At 30.7% G+C, this 20,339-nt stretch overlaps 2 protein-coding genes across 2 annotated transcripts; both read right to left on the reverse strand.

Moving 5' to 3' along the window:
* Nucleotides 1–793: 793 nt before the first annotated feature.
* Nucleotides 794–14,381, reverse strand: LOC145753900 (ribosome-releasing factor 2, mitochondrial-like). The gene is made up of 14 exons (XM_082570423.1): nt 13,974–14,381; nt 10,747–10,923; nt 9,591–9,778; nt 8,816–9,004; nt 7,949–8,181; nt 7,385–7,525; nt 6,765–6,937; nt 6,409–6,501; nt 5,657–5,743; nt 4,918–5,043; nt 3,489–3,674; nt 2,535–2,701; nt 1,893–2,027; nt 794–968 (listed from the first exon to the last, which is right to left on the reverse strand). Exons 1-14 carry the CDS (start codon nt 14,164–14,166, stop codon nt 837–839), a joined length of 2,220 nt encoding a protein of 739 aa, XP_082426549.1. The 5' UTR covers nt 14,167–14,381; the 3' UTR covers nt 794–836.
* A 5-nt stretch (nt 14,382–14,386) lies between these two features.
* LOC145753901 (NACHT, LRR and PYD domains-containing protein 12-like) lies at nt 14,387–18,962 on the reverse strand. Its single transcript, XM_082570424.1, has 4 exons — nt 18,802–18,962; nt 16,353–18,070; nt 15,741–15,899; nt 14,387–15,187 (listed from the first exon to the last, which is right to left on the reverse strand). The coding sequence occupies exons 1-4, from the start codon at nt 18,902–18,904 to the stop codon at nt 15,002–15,004; spliced, it is 2,166 nt and encodes a 721-aa protein (XP_082426550.1). The 5' UTR covers nt 18,905–18,962; the 3' UTR covers nt 14,387–15,001.
* Between the last annotated feature and the right edge of the window lie 1,377 nt (nt 18,963–20,339).

Consider the following 20,339-nt stretch of genomic DNA (forward strand, 5'->3'; position numbering starts at 1 on the left):
TTAGTTTTTGTCACATGTTTGTAATTTTGCAAAACTAGTAGTCCCAAAAATCACAAATAATACAAATATTGTTAAGTTATAAATAGAACTAAAATAGTAAAAGGCGTAAACTAACCAATTAAATGTGTAATCTTAACTGCATATTCTACTGGACTTTAACAAACCAAAGTTTTTTTTATAGAGGTATGAAATATTGAGTACATTAACCGATTAAACTTCACCTAGAAACCCAAAGCAACTACTAAAATTTTTGGTTGTTCAATTGTTCGTTTAAGCGTTAACTAAAATACCTCAGCAGATAAAGAATATCATCTATCCTGCTTTATACCAGATAATAGCCCAACTTTTTTCCGCTTCGACGATTTCATTCGCTAACTTATCGGGTACCAAAAACTTTACCGTTCGTCCTTAACCTAGTAACTGCAATATATCAAACAACAACCGATATTAGGTTGTAAAATATATTGTGTTATATTTTTTGATTACGAACAACAACTTATTGGTTATAGAGGTATTAACTTAAGGTAGTTAAACCACTTGATTTCATACCTCCTTAAGGGAATAGGTTTTTTATTATTTTATTAGGTATAGGTGTGCAGTAAGGACGTGTTTAAGCTATCCGTAAACCCGTGCTTAAGAGCGAATAGTGTGGCATTAGTGCGGCTCAAACCCGGAACCTTTTGGCTCGTAGTTCAACGCCATGACCGGGGGGCCATTAGTATTAGTACAGGGTTCTGGACCAAAACTAGTTTCAAATTAGTTTAAAGAGATGGTTCGGTCGCAGATAGTATTCTTGTATTTTTGTTTAAAAATTTTAATAATTGTTAATTTAAATATTAAGTTTGATGCCCAGATGCCTCAGTGCGAACTTGATTTAATCGATCTTGTGATGCAACTTGGTAACCAGCGACCTCTAACGACAAATCAACACCACCAGATGTCGCACTTCTCAGTTTTGTCGCAAACCCCTTAATTTGAGTTTTACAAGTTTTATAGGTTGTGGTTAAAACAATTTTTTTCATACCTTTATTCTTGATATGGGAAGGTCAACTTCACAATTATGTTGCCTTACTCGAGGGCACTACAACATGAGAACAGTGGGGATCGAACCCACGTGTAGAGTAGCAAGTTTGGTGACCATGCCATAATATATTTAAAATCTTTATGTAAACATTAATACTTTTGGCATGTTTAAATCATTAAATTGATTTTGTCATTTTTTCCCGTCGCATTGTTGTAATTTTAGTTGTATATCGTATTTATTATTTACTTTTATCAATGTGCGAAAAACCCCCAAAAAAAGTTTTTTGACTACTACAACACGCTGTCGGTTGTCTTTATGACATGATGTTTTGGGTTTGATCTGCTTTGGTTATGTAGCAGTCTTAAGTAAGGTGCTATAAACAATACATAATCATGCCAAGCCAAAACCAATTGACCAGCCAAATGGTTAAAAAATTTGACTTTACCACATGAGGTATAGGGTTCGATTCCAACTGCTTCCATTACATGAAGTCTTCCAGTAAGGTACTATAAAACAGTTTAAACTCCTGCTGAGCCAAATCAATCAACCTACCTGTTATCAAGCACTTATAATGGATAATATCTTAAACTCTAAAAGTCGACTCATACCCAAAGTCAAGGAAACTAAAGTTACTATAGGTTTAGGCTGTGAAGTCAACCTTTACACATTAGGGATAAATAAATTTGTAACAAAAAAATGGTAAACTAATTAAAATTAAATAAATAGCTTGAAATAACTTATTTTTATAGTTAAGTTGCACACAATTTTTTGTTTTAGTAAAATAGGCTACTTGGTTTTTATACGCATTATAAAAAATAATATATGTTCAAAATGCCTTTAAAATATTTCTAAATAATTATTAATTTACCTTCATTAGAGCTAATGGGGCTTCAGCAAAAACAGTTTTATTTGTTTCTGATGCGCTGATTTTAATAATTTTTGCTTTTCTTTTGTTTAATTCATTTAAGGTTGAGTGCATTTTGTTTTCATCTTCTGTACTTATCTAAAACAAAAAAATTATTAAGACATGTCATTATAAAGGTGCTGTGGAACTTAATTCCCTTATCATAGAAGAATAGGTGCTACAAACAGTACAAACTCCTGCCAGCATTTTCTTTAAATTGAATACTATTTCTTTGCTTTTAAAAATTATTTGTTTTAATTTTATACAAAAGCAAACACTTTTTATTATATTAGTGAATTTGTAAAAAATTCTTTTTGTTTTTTTCGATGTGAACTTATATTTTTTAGATGTGGTGTAGTGGTTTTCATGCTGTTGAGCCCTTGAAAAGGCACCTTAAACAGTATTAACTTATGCTGAGCCAATACTTGATTAGCAGCTTAATTGTCAGGTATAATAAATCGTACAGTCAACCGTCCCGCATCCAAAACAAAAAAAATTCAAAAAATGTGCCAAAAAACTTTGTAGGTTGCTGACATATTTACTGACAAGCGAATAAGAACTGACATAGAAAGGGTAATTTAAAAATAACTCAAATTATAAATTTACTTGAATATTCATTATTGGTTCAATTAATTCACATCCAGATTTCTCCAGCAGGGTTTCCGTTATTTTTCTTGCAAATGAACACAACAAACTCTGAGGGCAACTCTGGCTAATTTGACAAGTTTTTATTTTGAATTCTGCCCCAGTCACTGGATAGTTCATAACACTTCCTTTAAAAATATAAATTAAAAAGTTAGAAAGAGTTTTGCAGCCTAAACGAATAGTAGTGAGTTTAGTTACCTTAACCAGTCCGGAGTTGTCTTTGGCAGTTTGAGATATTATTGTTTATAATTAACAGAAACTTAATCTTCTGATTGTTTTGTTGACTTAGCAGGGTTTTATACCATAAATGGTACCATATTCAAGGGTGCTACAGAAAGAAAGCAGTAAGGATCGAACCCAGAACGTTGTGTAGTAAAAACAATTTTATGCATTGTAGATGTATAGAATTTTTACAAAATTTCTAAATAACTTGTAATAAGTCCAAATTTTATTAATAATTGTATGTAATTTATACAACACAATACATTTTTTTTGTATATATCTTTATCGTTGATGTGGAAAAGTTGAATGCGCGACCTAAACATAGAATAACATCAGTTACTCTGACTCAGTCTCGAGTTGCCTTTAGCAGTTTGGGGTATTATTGATTATAATTGCTCGATATTTATGCTGCTGATTAAGTGCTAAATTAGCAGGAGTTCATACTGTTTATAGCGCCTTACTCAAGGGCGCTACATCATTAAAGCCGTGGAAATTAAATCCACGACTTCATGGTGGTGTAGCAAATGTTCTTACCACTACACCACGCTGCCGGTTATGGAAAAAAAAAGGTTTGGGTTCTTCACACCAATGTTTATATTTGCTACACCCAAAAAATCACATCATCTCAATAAAAATAATTAAACCTACCACCTTACAGCAATATAAAAAATAACAATAAAATAGATAACATACCTTGCTGACAGGCTTGTATAATTCCAACTTTAACTAAATTTAATTTATTATCTCTGGTTTCAGTGAAAGAAAATGGTGTAGAGATGCTATCCATATTAACTCCACAATCTTGCTTATTTGTTGGAGTTAAAATTATTTCTAATGTGACCTCATGAGATTTTCCTAACATTGTTTTATTAAAGGTTTCTAAAAAAAATTGAAAATTATTTAAAAAATATCACAATATTTTTTTAAATGGATTTAAATTTTTTTTTAAATTTTATGAAAAATTATCTTTTTAAAAAGAGCTTACGGTAGACTACTCTAATGTCAAGTAACATAGTTATAGAGTTTATAGATAGTATGAGTTAACTATAATGTAAAAGTAATAAGATGTGTTAGAACAAAATGGTAATATAAACAATAAGCATAATTATTGATTCATAAAAATGAAAAACTATTATTTAATACATTAGAAATAGGATAATCAAAAAGATATACTTTTTAAAATTGTATAAACAATTAGAAATTTGGCAAAAACCATAAAGGTGATAAGTTAATTTGGAAATCCTGAAATACACAAAAAAAAAACTATTTTAATATTTAAACTTTAAAAAGCTTTTAATTTATACTCCATGTACATCAAAGGTGGGCACCAAATCGTTAATGCGTTAAACGTTAAATAACGAAGTTAATTTTTTTGTTAAAATTTAACTTTTAAGTTAATTTTAAAAATCGTTATCGGACTTGTTAACTTTCGTTAAATTGTGCTTCCGTTAAATTAAGCCCGTTAACTCAATATTTTACAAGTAAATCCATGGTAATATAAGGAATATATATGTTTAAAATTGCCGTTTATCGGGTTTAATAGTCGCAATTTTTAAACGATGTAAGTAATTACTATCCGGCCACTGTTATTTGGGCATTAGGCCTAAGCCAGTTTTAAAAACTTCTTCTAAACCATTTTCGTCTAGTTAAAACATCAATTAAGAAAAAAACTATTTTTTTTAAATCTTTTTTTATAAAAAAGGCAATTTCTTTGTTTGTTTTAATTAAATTTTAACGTTAACGTTTAACGATAACTTCCGTTACATTTGGTTTAATTTAACGAAAAAACGTTAGCGAAGTTACTGTTATGTGTAACGAATAACCATTTAACGAAGTTGCTTTTTCGTTTAACTGTGCCCACCTATGATGTACATATACTTTACTATAGTTAAATAAATTAATACAATAAATAAAAAAATTATTTGAACTTTATGGTTTTCGGTTAAACTTAAGTTTGAAGGAAAATTATCATAACTAAAAAGAATCGCAAAGTATAAAAAAAACTTAGCTAAAAGTATGCAAAAGGATAAGTTAGGACCATAAAGTACATGAGTTATTTTGAAAACTGCAAAGAGTTTAAAAATTTCAAAAAACATTGAAAATTCATGCAAAAAATAATTACCTGTATGTTCAGCATTATTAATAGGCGTCTCTTTATAAGCAATATTAAGTGGACCAATATAGGCATCAACTTTAAATTCATTTCTTATTCTTTGTGTGACTATTTCCATGTGCAATTCCCCCATTCCTTTATATTTAAATTCCAGTTAAAGAGAATTAATTTTTTTCCATGACAAATTTTAACAATTTTTTTTTGTATCTTTAACCTTGATGTGGGAAAGTCGAATGCGCGACTTAAACATAGAGTAACTTCAGTTACTCAGACCCAGTCTTGAGTTGCCTGTGGCAGTTTGGGATATTATACAGATTATAATTGCTCGGTAATTAGGCTGCCGATTAAGTGCTGGCTCAGCAGGAGTTCATACCGTTTATAGCGCCTTACTCAAGGGCGCTACAACATGAGATCAGTGGGGATTAAACCCACGACCTCGTGTGTGGTTTAGCAAGTGTTTTTACCACTACACCACGCTGCCAGTTTATTAGATAAGGGTATGGTGTTGTGGCATGTTTAAGATAGTTGTAAACACCCGCTTCAAGGACAAATGGTGTGGCATACGTGTGGCTTAAACCCTAAACTTTTCGGCTTGTTATCCAATGCTTAATAAGCCACACTACCAGACTGGAATCAAAAAAATTTTAAAAATGAAAAAAAAATCATTTTTACTTAATGATAATATAAAATTAAAATATTTTTTTATGATATTTGCTTAAAAAATTTACAAAATTTTTATGATTTAAACCTGATATTGTCACCGAACCACTGTCCAATGTTTTAACTCTTAATGAGGGATCTTCTCGCGATATTACTTCTAATGCATGGGTTAAAGCTAAAAACCAAAATTAAATTTAAAAAATATAAACACTTGTATATAAGTAAAGACATGTTAATATATTAAAAGTTTATTTGTACAGAACACAAATGTATACAATTATTTTTTATTTATGCAAATTTTATGGGTTTAAAATAAAAGGGCTTCAGAAGAAGAGGTTTGAATGTTAGGGGTTTATAGGGTTAATGGGAAGGATTTTGTTGTAAGGGGTTCTTATAAAAGGGTTCAGATCTGAGGGGATTAAAAGTAAGGGATTCAATTGTTAGAAGTTAAAGTATCATGAAAGCAAATTTTAACTTATCCAGCAGCATAGTGTAGTGGTCAGAACACTCCCTACACTACATAAGGTCTGAGTTCGATTTCCAGTAATCTCATGCTGTAGCGCACTTAAGTAAGGTGCTATAATTGCTATAAACTCCTGCTGAGCCAGAACTTAATCATCAGCGTAATTATTGGGCAATTATATTTTATAATATCCCAAACTGCTACAGGCAAGTCAAGACTGGGACAGAGTAACTGTTGTTACTTTATGTTTAATCGCCGTTTGACCTTCCCACATCGAGGATAAAAATATATACAAAAAAAAACTATATCTTTAAAATAATTTTATGTATAAAGTTTATAAAAAAGTTAGTCAAATAATTATGTTTACAAAAGTAAACCTTTTTCTTGTAATATTGACCCAACCTCAACCGTACAGAAAAAGACAGGTTCAGGAACTGAAACTTCAGCCAATAATGCTGATTTATTTGTGTCTAAAAAAGTAAAATTTTATCTCTAGATAATTTATTTATTTAAAGTCATATTTTCTGAGCATTTGGCCTATGCACCATTGCATTTGGCTTATGCTTAAAATAAAAAGAAAACATTTTTAATTTTTTTTTGGGGCAAATCAAGTTAACATTTTTGTAAATAAGTGGCCTAATACTTTTTACTATAATTGGTACAGGCTAAGCTATTAAATTAGATTTAAAGCAAAAAAAAATTTAAAAAATCAAAAAAATTTGTTATAGCTTACCTTCAGTTTGTATCATTTGTTGCGCTTTTTTAAAATCTTCTAGTGACTTTAATAAAGTGTCGCCAGTTGAAGTAACTTTTAAACCACTCACTATTCCAATTTCACCGGATTTAATCGAGTCGCATTCTTTATATTCGTTGGCGTAAACTTTCATAAGTTTTGTTGCTTTTTCTCTGTAAAAAATTTGTAAAAAAATTGATTTTAAAAATGTTTAAAAAAAAATTAGGTAGTGATTTTATTACAATATACTTAGCACTTTTAGTGAATTGTGTAGTAGTTAAATCACTTAGCTTTATTACATAAGGTCCACGGTTCGATACCCACTGCTTACATGCTGTAGTGCCCTTGAGTAGGGCGATAAAAATAATATAAATTTATCCCAACCAAAATATTTTTAGCAAATGAATAAATGGTCAGAACAATTTTAATCAATAATATCCCAAACTGCCAAAGTTAACCAAAAATTCGGCCGTGGTGATAAATGTTTTTTAAGGTTGAGGCCATGAAGTTGCCTATCCCAAATCGAGGATAAAAAAATTCAAAAAAAAACTACCTTAAAATTTGTTTAAAATTTTTTTTTTTTCAGCAAAAAAATTTTAGTTTAAATTAAAAAAACTTACTGGCATGATTGAGTGGGATTGTAAATATTCATATTATTTGTCAGCTGTCCAGAATAAACTCGAACAAAAACAAGGAAACCAAATCTTTTATCATGAATAACTTTAAAAGCCATGGCACATAAACTGTCATTGTAATATTGCCTAAAAAAGGAAAATTAATTGATTTTTTAAAATTAAATTTATATATGAACCGGCATCATGGTGTAGGGGTAGGAACACTTGCTACACCATCCATGAGGTCGTTGGTTTAATCCCCACTGCTCTCATGCTAAAGCGCCCTTAGGTTAGGTGCTTTAAATGGTATAACCTCTTGCTGAGCCAGTAATTAATTAGCAGAATAATTATCGAGCAATTATAAACTATAACATCCCAAACTGCTAAAAGGCAACTTAAGACTAGGTCGGGGTACTCTATGTTGAGGTCGTACATTCAACCTTCCCACATCGACAATAAAAATATAAACAAAAAAGGGGTAAAAATGAACTTGCTAAGGTCATTAAGTCAGTCCTTTTATATACATTAATTATAGATAACTTTGTTAAAAAAAATAAAAAAAGAACGTACATAAAGTGATGTTTAATATCAAAAGGTTTGGGCAAATAATCGACCACGGCATCCAACAACAACTGAACACCAATATATTTAAAAGAACTTCCACATAAAATAGGAACACATTTCTGCTCCAAAGTCCCTTTCCTTATATAATATTTAAGAGTTTTTGGTGAAATAGCTGTAGGATTTTCTGAATCCTCACCTTCTAGCCATTCTATTGCCATTTCGTCGTATAATTCTGATAACTAAAGTTTTACCAAAAAAAATAAAATATCACGAAAAAATAGATCAAACCATATCTTAAAATTTATAATTTATACCCTTCAGCATAAAAATTATGTTTTTTTTCTGAGTTGCCTTTGAAATTTTTAAATATTTGATTAAGCATATTGCCAAATATTTAACCTGCCGGTTAGTTTTATTTTTTGCAGAAAATTGTACCTTAAAAAAGGGCGCTATGACATAAAAGTAATAAAAATTAAACCAATGACCTTATGTTGTGAAGCCAAGTCTACCAACGAATACACTTTGTCACCGGCAACTTTAGTGGTGTGCAGGTGCATTACCATGGGCAAGTATTAATTAAAACTATATTGCAATAATTAAAAGGCATAAGACAAGCAACAAACTAGATGTATAAATTGATATCCATTTATAAATGCTAAAGCTTGTGTCATATAAATATATTAAATTTATAGCCCTACAAAATAAATAAAACTGCCGTTTGTGGTGCCCGGATAAACTACCGCAAGAAAATACTGGTTAAGAGTTTCCATTATTTTACAACAATTTTAATGCCAACTGTGGTGTAAGCTATTAAATAGTAGTTTAAATGGAATAAACTGTTTATGCTTAAATACAATAAGATTTTTTTGTAACCTGTTCAATTATACTTGTTCTTGCGCTTAACATTGTTTCCCAGTGTTCATTCTTAGGGGTCATATTCTCAGAGGTGAAAGGTCGACCTTCTCTGTTTGACCCTTTGACCTCTAGGTCCCACATGACCTTGGTCATGTTTATAAGGTCAATGACCCCTTGGAAGATTTTGTCTTTATTGAATATTGGAATCTAAAAATTAGATTAAAAAAAAATAAGATTAAAAAAGGACATGTAACATGCATTATTGTTTATTTAACTGTTATATATAATAGCTCTAGACTTCAATTACCTATTTATTTGTGTTAGATTTGCTTGTTGTGTGTGAAAGTAGTTACAACAATAAAGCTAATATAAAGTTGATGTCACTTTTAAAAAAAATAATTTTGTGATTCCATTTAAATAAAGTGAACCGGCAGCTTGGTGTGGTTGTTTGAACACATGCTACACTACATGAGGTCGAGGGTTCGATACCCATTGCTCTAATGCTGTAGCGCTCTATAGTAGGGTGGAATAAATGGTATAAACTCCTGCTAAGCCAGCACTTAATCAGCAGCATAATTATAAATTAATTATATCCCAAACTGCCAAAGGCAACTCGAGACTGGGTCGGGGTAACTGATGTTAATTTATGTTTAAGTCTTAAAGTCTTTCTTACCACATCGAAAATAAAGATATATTTATAAAAAAAAGTAAGTTTTTAGATGGAATAGAATAAAACTCTATTAAGTGTAACCACTAAACTAATGCATTACAGACATAAAAAACCAAACATTACCTGAATTAACAATGTATTAGCACTAAGTTCATTCTGAATTGATTTCACAGATTTATTAAAATTTGAAGCAGATTTATCCATTTTATTTAGGAAAGCAATTCTTGGTATATTGTGTCGATTTGATTGTTTCCAAACTGTTCTTGATTGAGCCTCAACACCCCTTGAAGCATCAAAAATAGCTACTGCTCCTGTTAAGAACAAATTTAAAATGAAATTTGAAAAAAAAATTTAAGATGAATTTAAAATTTTTATGAATAAATTGACAAAAAAACGCTAGGCAAAAAAATATAAATTTTTTTCGACAGTTTGATGTTATAGTTTTTGATTTAAGAACACTTGGCTTAACTACACATCTTGAGTTAGATTTAAATAGCTGTAACTGCCATGCTATATTTTTCTTTTATAAGGTTCTTACAGTACCAAATTCTCAAGTGCTAAAACTACATAATGACATAATTATGATGTGGGAAGGTTGATTTTACAGTCTAAACATGTAGCAATATTTGATACCTTTCTGAGTCTCTAGATTTAAATATTATTGATTATAATTGCCCTATAAATAATAACCTATTTGGTTTTTGTCTCAGTAGGAGTTCGATTCATTTTAAGCACCTTACTTAAGGTGAGAACAATGGGGAATTAAACCAAAGACCTTATGCTGTGAAGCAAAGTGTTCTTACCATTACAGCTTGCCATTTACAAATATAAATATAGTTATTCCGGTGGTAGCTTCTAACAAAAATTGAAAAAATGATAAAGGACATCTTTTTTATTTTTTTTTCATACATAAATTTATCCTCGATGTGGGAAGGCCGAATGCGCAACCTCAACATAGACCAAGATCAGTTATTCCGACCTAGTCTTGAGTTGCCTGTGGCAGCTTGGGATATTATAGAGATTATAATTGCCCGATAAATACGCTGCTGATTCAGTGCTGGCTCAGCAGGAGTTCGTACCGTTTATAGCGCCTTACTCAAGGGTGCTACAGCATAAGGGCAGTGGGGATTGAACCCACAACCTCATGTGTGGTGTGGCAAGTGTTCTTACCACTACACCACGCTGCCGGTAAATTATTCATATTTGATAAAAAATAATATAATCCAATTTAAATTTATAAACCAAAAACAAGAAAAAACATGTAAATAAAATGAATTACCATCTAATACCCTTAAAGCTCTTTCAACTTCGATCGTGAAGTCAACATGACCAGGCGTGTCAATTAAATTAATATCAGTGTTTCCCCACTTAAATGAGATTGCTGCACTCTGCACCGTTATTCCTCGTTCAATCTCAGTTGGAAGATAATCCATAACCGTCGTACCAGAATCTATTTCTGTTTAAACAAAATTTAAAATTTAATTTTTAATATAAAATTGTTTTTAGCTTAATAAAACTAATGACATTTAGACAGTTCACATAATTTGTTTCAAAATTTATTTATAATTAATGCGCAAAGTTTGACTTTTGAACCTACAACATTAAGTAAAATTCTGGATTTACAAAAAAGAGTAACATTTGTTAACCCCAACCTAGTCTTGAGATGGTTTTAAATATTTTTAGGCAAATTTCTAAATAGATTTTGGCTCAAAAGAAGTTTATACTGTTAATAAAAGTTAAACTAATGACCTTAAGTTGCGAAACCAAAGGGTTTGTTTCATTGCAAATTTAATTATGCAAATTGTTTCTATTTGTTGTCATTTGCATTTAATACAAAGCTGAAATAAACCGTCAAATTATATATATATAGGTAGTACAAAAAATTAGTCAAGAAAAAAAAGTTAGTTTAAAATATATATATATACCATAAATTTGATTACCAAGTTATAGGTAACAGCATACAATAAATATTCCAAACTATTTATTAATTAAATTTTATCAAGCTTGTGAAGATTTTTTTATTTAATTAATTATTAATTTATTCTTGATGTAAAAAGGTCGACTTTAACACCTAAAAATGGGGTAACATCAGATAACCCAACCCAGTCTCGAGTTGCCTTTGGCAGTTTAAGGGGGGACGGTAAAATATGGTCTAAAACTGACATTTTACGCAGCAATTACGTCACCGACCCCTTGCGTTTTTTGCAAGTCGAACCTTCTGGCCGAAGCTTCTCACAGCCGAAGCTTCTGGCAACCGTTTAAGGTATTATAGACCATAAATATTAATAATAAAGCTGCTGATTAAGTGTTGGCTTAGAAGGAATTTATACTGTTTATAGTGCCTCACTTAAAAGTGCTACAGTATGAAAGCATTGGGAATCAAACCCAGGACCCCATGTAGAAAACCGAATGCCAGACACTTCGGCCCCCGGACACTTCGGCCAAGACACTTCGGCCAAAATTTTTTTTTTAAAACAGCGGGGATTTTGCATTTTAATTACCGCGAGAAATTTTATTTTCGCGTAGTTATATACAGTTTTTTAGACAGTATTTGAAACAAAATAAGCAGTAAATTAATATTTTTTTTTAATAATAATGTGCAAGAACATGTTATCTTTCTTTTGCCGTGTCAATTTTTTAATTTTATAAACTAAAACCTATAAAAAACTAATTTTGAAAGCGCGCGCTTTTAGGTGACGGAGGACAATGCATAATGTTATCTCGTATTTTGCCAAATAGTGCCGCCTTTCCAAACAATATTTGAAGAAAATAGAGCGTTAATTTTTTATTTTTTACACTGAGGATTACGCATAAATATGTTATCTTTCTTTTCTCGTGTCAATTTTTTAATTTTACAAACTAAAACCTATAAAAAAACTTATTTTGAAAGCGCGCGCTTTTAGGTGACACAAGACGATGATGCATTATGATATCACGTGTTTTGCGAAATAGGGCCGTCTTTCTCAACGATATTTGAAGAAAATAGATAATTAATTAATCATTTTTTACACTGAGGAATGTGCATAAATATGTTATTAGTTATTGCCTGTGTTAATGTATATAAATTTATATACTAAAACACAAAGAATAAAACGTTTAAAGAGTTGCCAAAAGATTTGTTCTGTAAAAAAACGGCGGGGAGTCGGCGATGAAATTCCCGTGTATAAAGTCAGCGTAAGACCATATTTTACCGATATTCAAAATAAAATTTTGCATAAAGTACAGTATATATAAAAGTTTTTATTAGTTGTTACCTTAATGACATATGTTAGTTTTTAAAATTTTTTTTTTTTAAATTTTTGTTTCTTTTACCAAATTTTATTTAAAATATCGGTAAAATATGTTCTTGCGTTAAAGGTATGCGCGGGCTTAACGCTGCAGGCTCCCCGCAGTTTAATGAAACATTTCGCAGGCCAAAAGCGATTAGTCGTAAAATTTTGCAGGCCAAAAGCACCCGTCTTTAATTCGTTTTAAAAAAAGGTTTTTGAAACAAAAATTTAAAAAAAAATAATATTCTAAAAACTAACATATGTCATTAAGGTAACAACTAATAAAAACTTTCATATATACTGTACTTTATGCAAAATTTTATTTTGAATATCGGTAAAATATGGTCTTACGCTGACTTTATACACGGGAATTTCATCGCCGACTCCCCGCCGTTTTTTTACAGAACAAATCTTTTGGCAACTCTTTAAACGTTTTATTCTTTGTGTTTTAGTATATAAATTTATATACATTAACACAGGCAATAACTAATAACATATTTATGCACATTCCTCAGTGTAAAAAATGATTAATTAATTATCTATTTTCTTCAAATATCGTTGAGAAAGACGGCCCTATTTCGCAAAACACGTGATATCATAATGCATCATCGTCTTGTGTCACCTAAAAGCGCGCGCTTTCAAAATAAGTTTTTTATAGGTTTAAGTTTGTAAAATTAAAAAATTGACACGGGAAAAGAAAGATAACACATTTATGCGTAATCCTCAGTGTAAAAAATAAAAAATTAACGCTCTATTTTCTTCAAATATTGTTTGGAAAGGCGGCACTATTTGGCAAAATACGAGATAACATTATGCATTGTCCTCCGTCACCTAAAAGCGCGCGCTTTCAAAATTAGTTTTTTATAGGTTTTAGTTTATAAAATTAAAAAATTGACACGGCAAAAGAAAGATAACATGTTCTTGCACATTATTATTAAAAAAAAATATTAATTTACTGCTTATTTTGTTTCAAATACTGTCTAAAAAACTGTATATAACTACGCGAAAATAAAATTTCTCGCGGTAATTAAAATGCAAAATCCCCGCTATTTTGAAAAAAAAATTTTGGCCGAAGTGTCTTGGCCGAAGTGTCCGGGGGCCGAAGTGTCTGGTTACCTAGAAAACCAAGTGTTCTGACAGTGACCACTACACTTGCTGCCAGTTTGATAAGCTACAGACTTGTTTGATGCCATGATTCCTAGTTAAAGTTAAATATATAAAGCTATTATAAACTTACCTCCCATTTGGTTAATGTATCCAGAATAGTAAAGCATTCTTTCCGTAGTTGTCGTTTTTCCAGCATCAATATGTGCCATGATTCCAATATTTCGTACGTCCGAATAAAATCGATAATTTTTAATTTGTTTAATATTCTTTCTATACTTTAAACATGAATAGGATCTTCGTGCAAGTATTTTTAAACTTGACATTTTGTTTAATTAAAAAAAATATCTTCTAAAGGTTTTTAATCGTCAATATATTTTTTATCGTTTTTTATATTTTTATTGTAAACAATTTTCAGCACTGCAAATAAATTAAATACACAAAATTAAATCGTAAAAAAATTTTTAAGTGCAATTTTCGATTAGTTTTTAAAATGACAAACTAAAACTTTTTAAATTCGTACAATAAAAAAAAAATTAAGAGGTAACATATATGGTGCTTTCCCAACACTACGAATTTTAAAAATAAAAAATGGGATCATTTTTTCATTATCCTCAATAACGGTTAAACAAAACTAAAATTAAAAAACGATTTAGTACAACAAAAAGCAGCTTTTACAGTTAGATAATAATTAAACAGGGTTTCGTCTATAATAATAATAAAAAAATCAAAATAAAATCGTTAAAAAAACTTGATTGAAAAAAGTTATAGGTTATCAGTAACGTGATGTAGAAGTTGCTTGTATAACGAAAACACAACTTACCTAAAGTGATTAAGTGTTTTATACCAACACAAACAAGAAAAGAAAACTAGCGTTACTTTAGTCATACCACAAAAACAAAAGCCCAGAAATGATGTAATAACCTTAGTAAAAATCCCCAATAACTTACGAATATATAGACTTTAATAACTTCCTGTAAAAATGTTAAGGCAAAACCAACTAAAAAAACCTGAAGCAGCCCTAATATGTTTAAATTTTTAAAAAATAGGTAAGAAATGCGGCAAAAATAAATAAAGCATTTTTAATCCAACTCAAAATTGTCCAGGGCTTTTTTTAATAACTGTACAAGTCCAAATTTAAAAAAAAAACGTTAGGTTTTTTCACGAAATAACGCAATTGCTGTTTGAGCTTTCCCTTAAAATTTCTCTCGACAACTGTCGACTTCGTCGGCTTCCCTCGCGACTGATGACACCATCACGAAAACTTAAATCTCTTCGACTATGACGAAAACTCTGGTTATAAGGAAAATCGTTTTTCAGATCCTCGATCCCCAAAATTTTTGTTTTCTACAAAATGATAAAAAAAAGTTATAAAAACAAAAAACAAAACCGGATTACACCCCCCTTTTCCGTATATATCTTTATCCTCGATGTGGGAAGGTCGAAAGTCCTAAACATAGAGTAACATCAGTTACTCAGACCCAGTCTCGAGTTGCCTGTGGCAGTTTAAAATATTATATAGATTTTAATTTTCCGATAATTATACTGCTGATTAGGTCAGCAGAAGTTTTTACCGTTTAGAGCGCTTTACCTAAGGGCGCTACCCTTATTTAACCCAATTTTAAGCCAAGGAAAACCAAACCCCTAAATAAACCTAATCCTAAATAATTCATTAACCCTTAATTAGTTCCAAGCCTTTTTCGCCAGTTTTTAGTTGACATAGGTTCAAAAATGGGGGTTTAAAATGAAAGGGGGGAAATTGTAAAGAGTTTAAAAAAAACAACCAGGGAAAGGGGCTAGTTATAAGGGGGTTAAATAAAGGGATTCCAATAATTTGGCCGCAAAGAAACATGCAAAAAGGGTTTAAATGCCTGGCCATCCAAAAAATATATTTTCAAACCTTAGTATTAAGTCTTCTGGTTCGTTTTAACATGTCGATGTGTTGATTTGTGACGTCACAATCTTCGATCCACAATTCTCGAATTCGACCCAAACAAGAGCATATCACTTCTACGTCATCAGTAGTTAAAGGAATAGATCGAATCCTCAACCAACAAATCTATGACGTCACAATTAAATGAAAAATTAAAACAATGCTTCCGAAAATTGCTATACCTGAAACTTTTTTGGCGTGTCGCCATAAGGTGATAGGTTAATTATTTAGAATGAGTGTGCACATGTGTTTAAGCTTATTGTAAACCTCAAGCTCAAAAACGATTAAAATTAAATTGGTCCGACTTGAATTTAAAACATTTTGGCTCGTGATCCGATGCCATAGTTTTTGAATTACATGATGTAGCGCCCTTGAGTAAGGCACTATAAAGGGTATGAACTCCTGCTGAACCAGCACTTAATCAGCAGCATAATTTTGGGCAATTTTAATTTTTAATATTCCAAACTGCCACAGGCCACTCGAGACTGGGTCGGAGTAACTGATGTTACTCTATGTTTAAGTCGCGCATTCGACTTTCCCACATCGAGGATAAAGATATTACAAAAAAAAAAAGCTTACCTCAATATTGAGTTTGTGGTAAATCAGATTCAAAATTTCGGATAAAAATTTTGAGCAGCAATCATCCATAAAATCTGGACCAATAAAAAGTGAGACCTTATTAGTGGTAGCTCTTAACAAATAATAATAAGACAAAATCTCTTCGGGATAAATATTATTCATTATTCCAATTCGAGCAGGTAACAACGGAATAAAACTATCCACAAAATGAGCCTCGTCCATCTCTTTTAGCCAACTAAATAAATACGGTCCTTCTAAATCAGTCTTTTTGATATTTTTTACTTTTTCGCAAGCATAGTTGATAAGATAGTCTCTCTTTTTTAAAAAGTGAAAGTTGGTACCGAATAGTGTTTTAACTTGTTTGCGGACAGTCTTACTGCCCATCCCGTACAAAAACTTAGCAATAACTTGAAATTTTTTCTCGGTAAGTTTCGGCATAAACGTTTTAAATTGGTCGTAGGGAAGATATGACATGATATGAATTGCACAAAATAATTCCTGGAATGCGAAATGAAAGAACGAAGCGTTAACATCACCCTGAATTATATTTTCAGTTGACCCCAAGTCTTCTAAGACAAAAACATCCAAAAAACTTTCAACATTTTTCCAATTTATTCCGACTTCTATTAAATCGCCTTTTTCAAACATAAGTTTTTCTTTAATAATTCCATTAAATGCCAACTGGGTTAAATGCCCCAAGTATTTTTCCTTTGAGCACATGTGTTTTGAACGGCAGAACGAAGTAAGCACTGATAGCATTAAACTAGTGGTCGAATGAAGCTTCAAACAACCATGTCCATCTGCTATTTTCTTTATTTGGCCCATTAGACAATTACAATAAACGGGCAAAAAACAAATGTCCAAAAGCGTTGGGTTAGTTTCTAAAAACGCCATTACATTACGATGCCTGTGTTCACCCGCTTTTAGATGGCAAACTTCGCTTATTCCTTGTCTATTTAGTCCTAGAATGTATACGTTAAAATACGGCCTATAAGAAGGATGTAGTTCTACGAGCTGGTAGTTTTGAGAAGTAACTAATTTGATTGACTTTGGAAAAACTTTACCAGAAAAAATATTTTTGATAAAGACCTCGGCCTTTGCGTGCGCGTCGTATATATTCACAAACGGCACCTCTTCAGTTAAATTAAATTTAACGTTATCTAGTCCGTCAAAAATGAAAACGCATTTGGAACTGTGCGCAATATCGTCTACGAACAGCCTCAACATGTCCTTAGACATGGGTTCTATATGGGTTTGTACGCTTGTAGAAAGAAATTGTAAAATATCAAACTTGTCGTCATAGTTAACATAATGAAGTTTGATGTAAAATAAATATTCAACGTTGGATAGAATGTTGTTCTCAGGAAATAAAAGTTTTTGAACTAACAGACTTGACAACGTTGTTTTTCCGCTACCAGCTGGACCGATAAGCGATAAAAATTTTGAATGTTTTTGAACGAACTGGTTGTAGTTTTCATCATCTAAACTCAACCTGTCTGCTGATTGGTTAGCCTGTTGCTTGGCAACTGTAAAAATGTCATCTAATAAAATGTCCCCTTCTAAATTTCTAGTAAATTCGACGATTTTGTCTCGATCGAAATTTTCTTGATTTCGTCGATTTCTTGGGTTTGTTGTCGATAGTTGAACTAAAGGCAGGTTCGGGTTAGTTTGTGCATTTTTGCGGGAAGTTTCACGAAAGCAATTTTGGATTTCCAATCCTAAAAATAGTTTTTTTTAATTATTTGTCATTAAACATAGATTTAAAATAATGAACTTTTAAAAAAATAACTAAATTCTAAAGAAATGGTAATACGCGGAAGTAATGACGCGGGCGTAACTAATACATTCTTAAAGAGATGGTTCGGTCGCAGAGTTTCTTTTCTAATCATGTTGAAATTTTTCCAACTTGCACGAGGATACCATTATTTTAAAAATTGGTCAAGTAGTTTTTGAGATATCGGGATTTGAAGGTAAATATTGTAAATAGGGAAATTCCCTTGGTTCGCGAGTCACGTGACGCACGACGTCATCGTCGTAAGTTTATATGCTGGCGGACATAAGAAAATGACCTTATTTTGCCCTCTCTGAGCCGTTTGTTGTATTTTTTTAAAAAAATTTTTTGCAAAAAACAAACTTAGCATGAAAAGCAATATTTAGCAATATTATATAAGACATTTTTTACTTTTAAAGTTTTTTTAATTAGGTAGGCTGTATTAATTAAAAAAGAAACTCCACGACCGAACCATCTCTTTAAGTTACAAACTATTGTTGTTTTTTTACAATAATTATTATGCCTTTATAACTAACAATTAATTTTCTGATAAAAAATCTCCTAAAAAAGGAACCAGCCAATGCGCAAGCAAAGGCGTGTTATTTTTTTATGCATTTTAAACGAAGAAAATACTGTTTTTATATTATAACTCCACAATTTTGTACAAAATTAACTTACTTTTTGTTTCAAAGTCTTCTTCAGTTACGCCACGCTGTTGAGTGTAGATTTGAACCGCAGAATTTATAATAATAGTTTCTGGATTTAAATTTGTTTCTTCCATTGTATAAATTCTATTGTTTTAACTAGTTTATTAAAAAGATGTTTTAAAAACCTATTGGTTTCGCTTAATACAAATAAATAATGTCTAAATACTAATAAGTATATGATAATTTAAGTACATTTTAGAAATTCCTAAAAACTTTATATCGTCATTATGATATTTATAGAATGCCTTTTACTATAAATCCGTTTTTTTAATTTATGAGCTTAAATTTTTGTTTCAATTTCTTTGTTTGGTATAAACACTTTAAATGGTGGAGCGACATCCTAGACAGTCAATGCACGAAAGCATTTTATAAACGAAAATGTGAGAAATTGCACGAATATGTTTTTAAGTAAGTTTATACTACAAGATGTAATCCCACTCGACCGAAACTATGAATTGTTTCGTCACAAAGTATTATGTAGTTCCTGTTTTAAAAAACAAACATAGTCTTTATATAAAAAAAAATGACTTATTGAAAACAAAAAGCTTAATCATACAAACTGAATCAATATTAAACTTGCATTTAGATTCTTTCATATTTTAAAATTAATGTAGCGTTGAAATAATCTTTGTAAATTCTATTTTTTCTTGTGTTAACGTTTTTATTATTCATTTATTGTTTGTAAACCTGTATACAATGCAACTGTTTTAGCATTTTAGTGTTCCGACCTACGCATTTTTTAGGTCTAGTAGTCTTGCAGAGTAAACTAGCATTTAACTTTACTGTAACTGACTTACTGTAAAAGAATTTATGACGTCATAATGGTGGAAACCCACAAAATCAGACTATCTGTCGTAATCTAAATGTTTCATATGTTTTATTAAATAGCATTGCTTCAATAACTTTGATACCTTCCTTTTTTTAGCTATAAGCTAAATCATCTAAAGGCTTAAATTTACGCTTGAAAATGTTTGTGTTAAATATAAAAATGTAAGTGTACAATGTAACAATAACGTTTTCTTCGTAAACCGGTTTAGTAAAATGTAAAAAAATGTAGTTCCGCTTTAACGAATTTATATTTTTTTCTTAATATTAAAATTATATATTTTTTTTAATATAATGTAGTTCCGCTTTAACGAATTCATATTTTTTTCTTAATATAAGCTAATGTAACAAAAACGTTTAAACTCTTTATAAATAAAAGTGTTTTGGTTTAATTTGCAGCATTCAATAAACAAAACTACCGAAAAGTTAAAGTAGCTAATTTACTAAATGTTCTATTTTTAAATGCTTGAAAAGTAATTCAAAACTGCCTACCTCTTTGTTATTGCAAATCCTAGCCCATGAAATGATTCAATAAAAAAATTCCCCTTAGAGTATTTATGACATTCAATGAAGCGTATTAGCTAAACGGAATCCGTCTATTTTTGTATATATTTTTATCCTCGATGTGGAAAGTCGAATGCACGATTTAAACATAGAGTAACATCAGTTTCTTTGATCCAGTCT

Source organism: Corella eumyota, chromosome 5 (assembly GCF_963082875.1).
Source record: "Corella eumyota chromosome 5, kaCorEumy4.1, whole genome shotgun sequence".
NCBI classification, from domain to species: domain Eukaryota; kingdom Metazoa; phylum Chordata; class Ascidiacea; order Phlebobranchia; family Corellidae; genus Corella; species Corella eumyota.

Coding starts and splice junctions, on each gene's coding strand:
- LOC145753900 (XM_082570423.1), bottom strand. CDS start 14,166: ATGTCAAGTTTAAAAATACTTGCACGAAGATCCTATTCATGTTTAAAG. Junction 6,502..6,764: donor ACAAATGATACAAACTGAAG/GTAAGCTATAAC, acceptor TTACTTTTTTAG/ACACAAATAAATCAGCATTA. Junction 2,028..2,534: donor AACCAATAATGAATATTCAA/GTAAATTTATAA, acceptor TTTTTGTTTTAG/ATAAGTACAGAAGATGAAAA.
- LOC145753901 (XM_082570424.1), bottom strand. CDS start 18,904: ATGGAAGAAACAAATTTAAATCCAGAAACTATTATTATAAATTCTGCG. Junction 18,071..18,801: donor AGAAGACTTTGAAACAAAAA/GTAAGTTAATTT, acceptor AACTATTTTTAG/GATTGGAAATCCAAAATTGC. Junction 15,900..16,352: donor ACCACAAACTCAATATTGAG/GTAAGCTTTTTT, acceptor GTGACGTCATAG/ATTTGTTGGTTGAGGATTCG.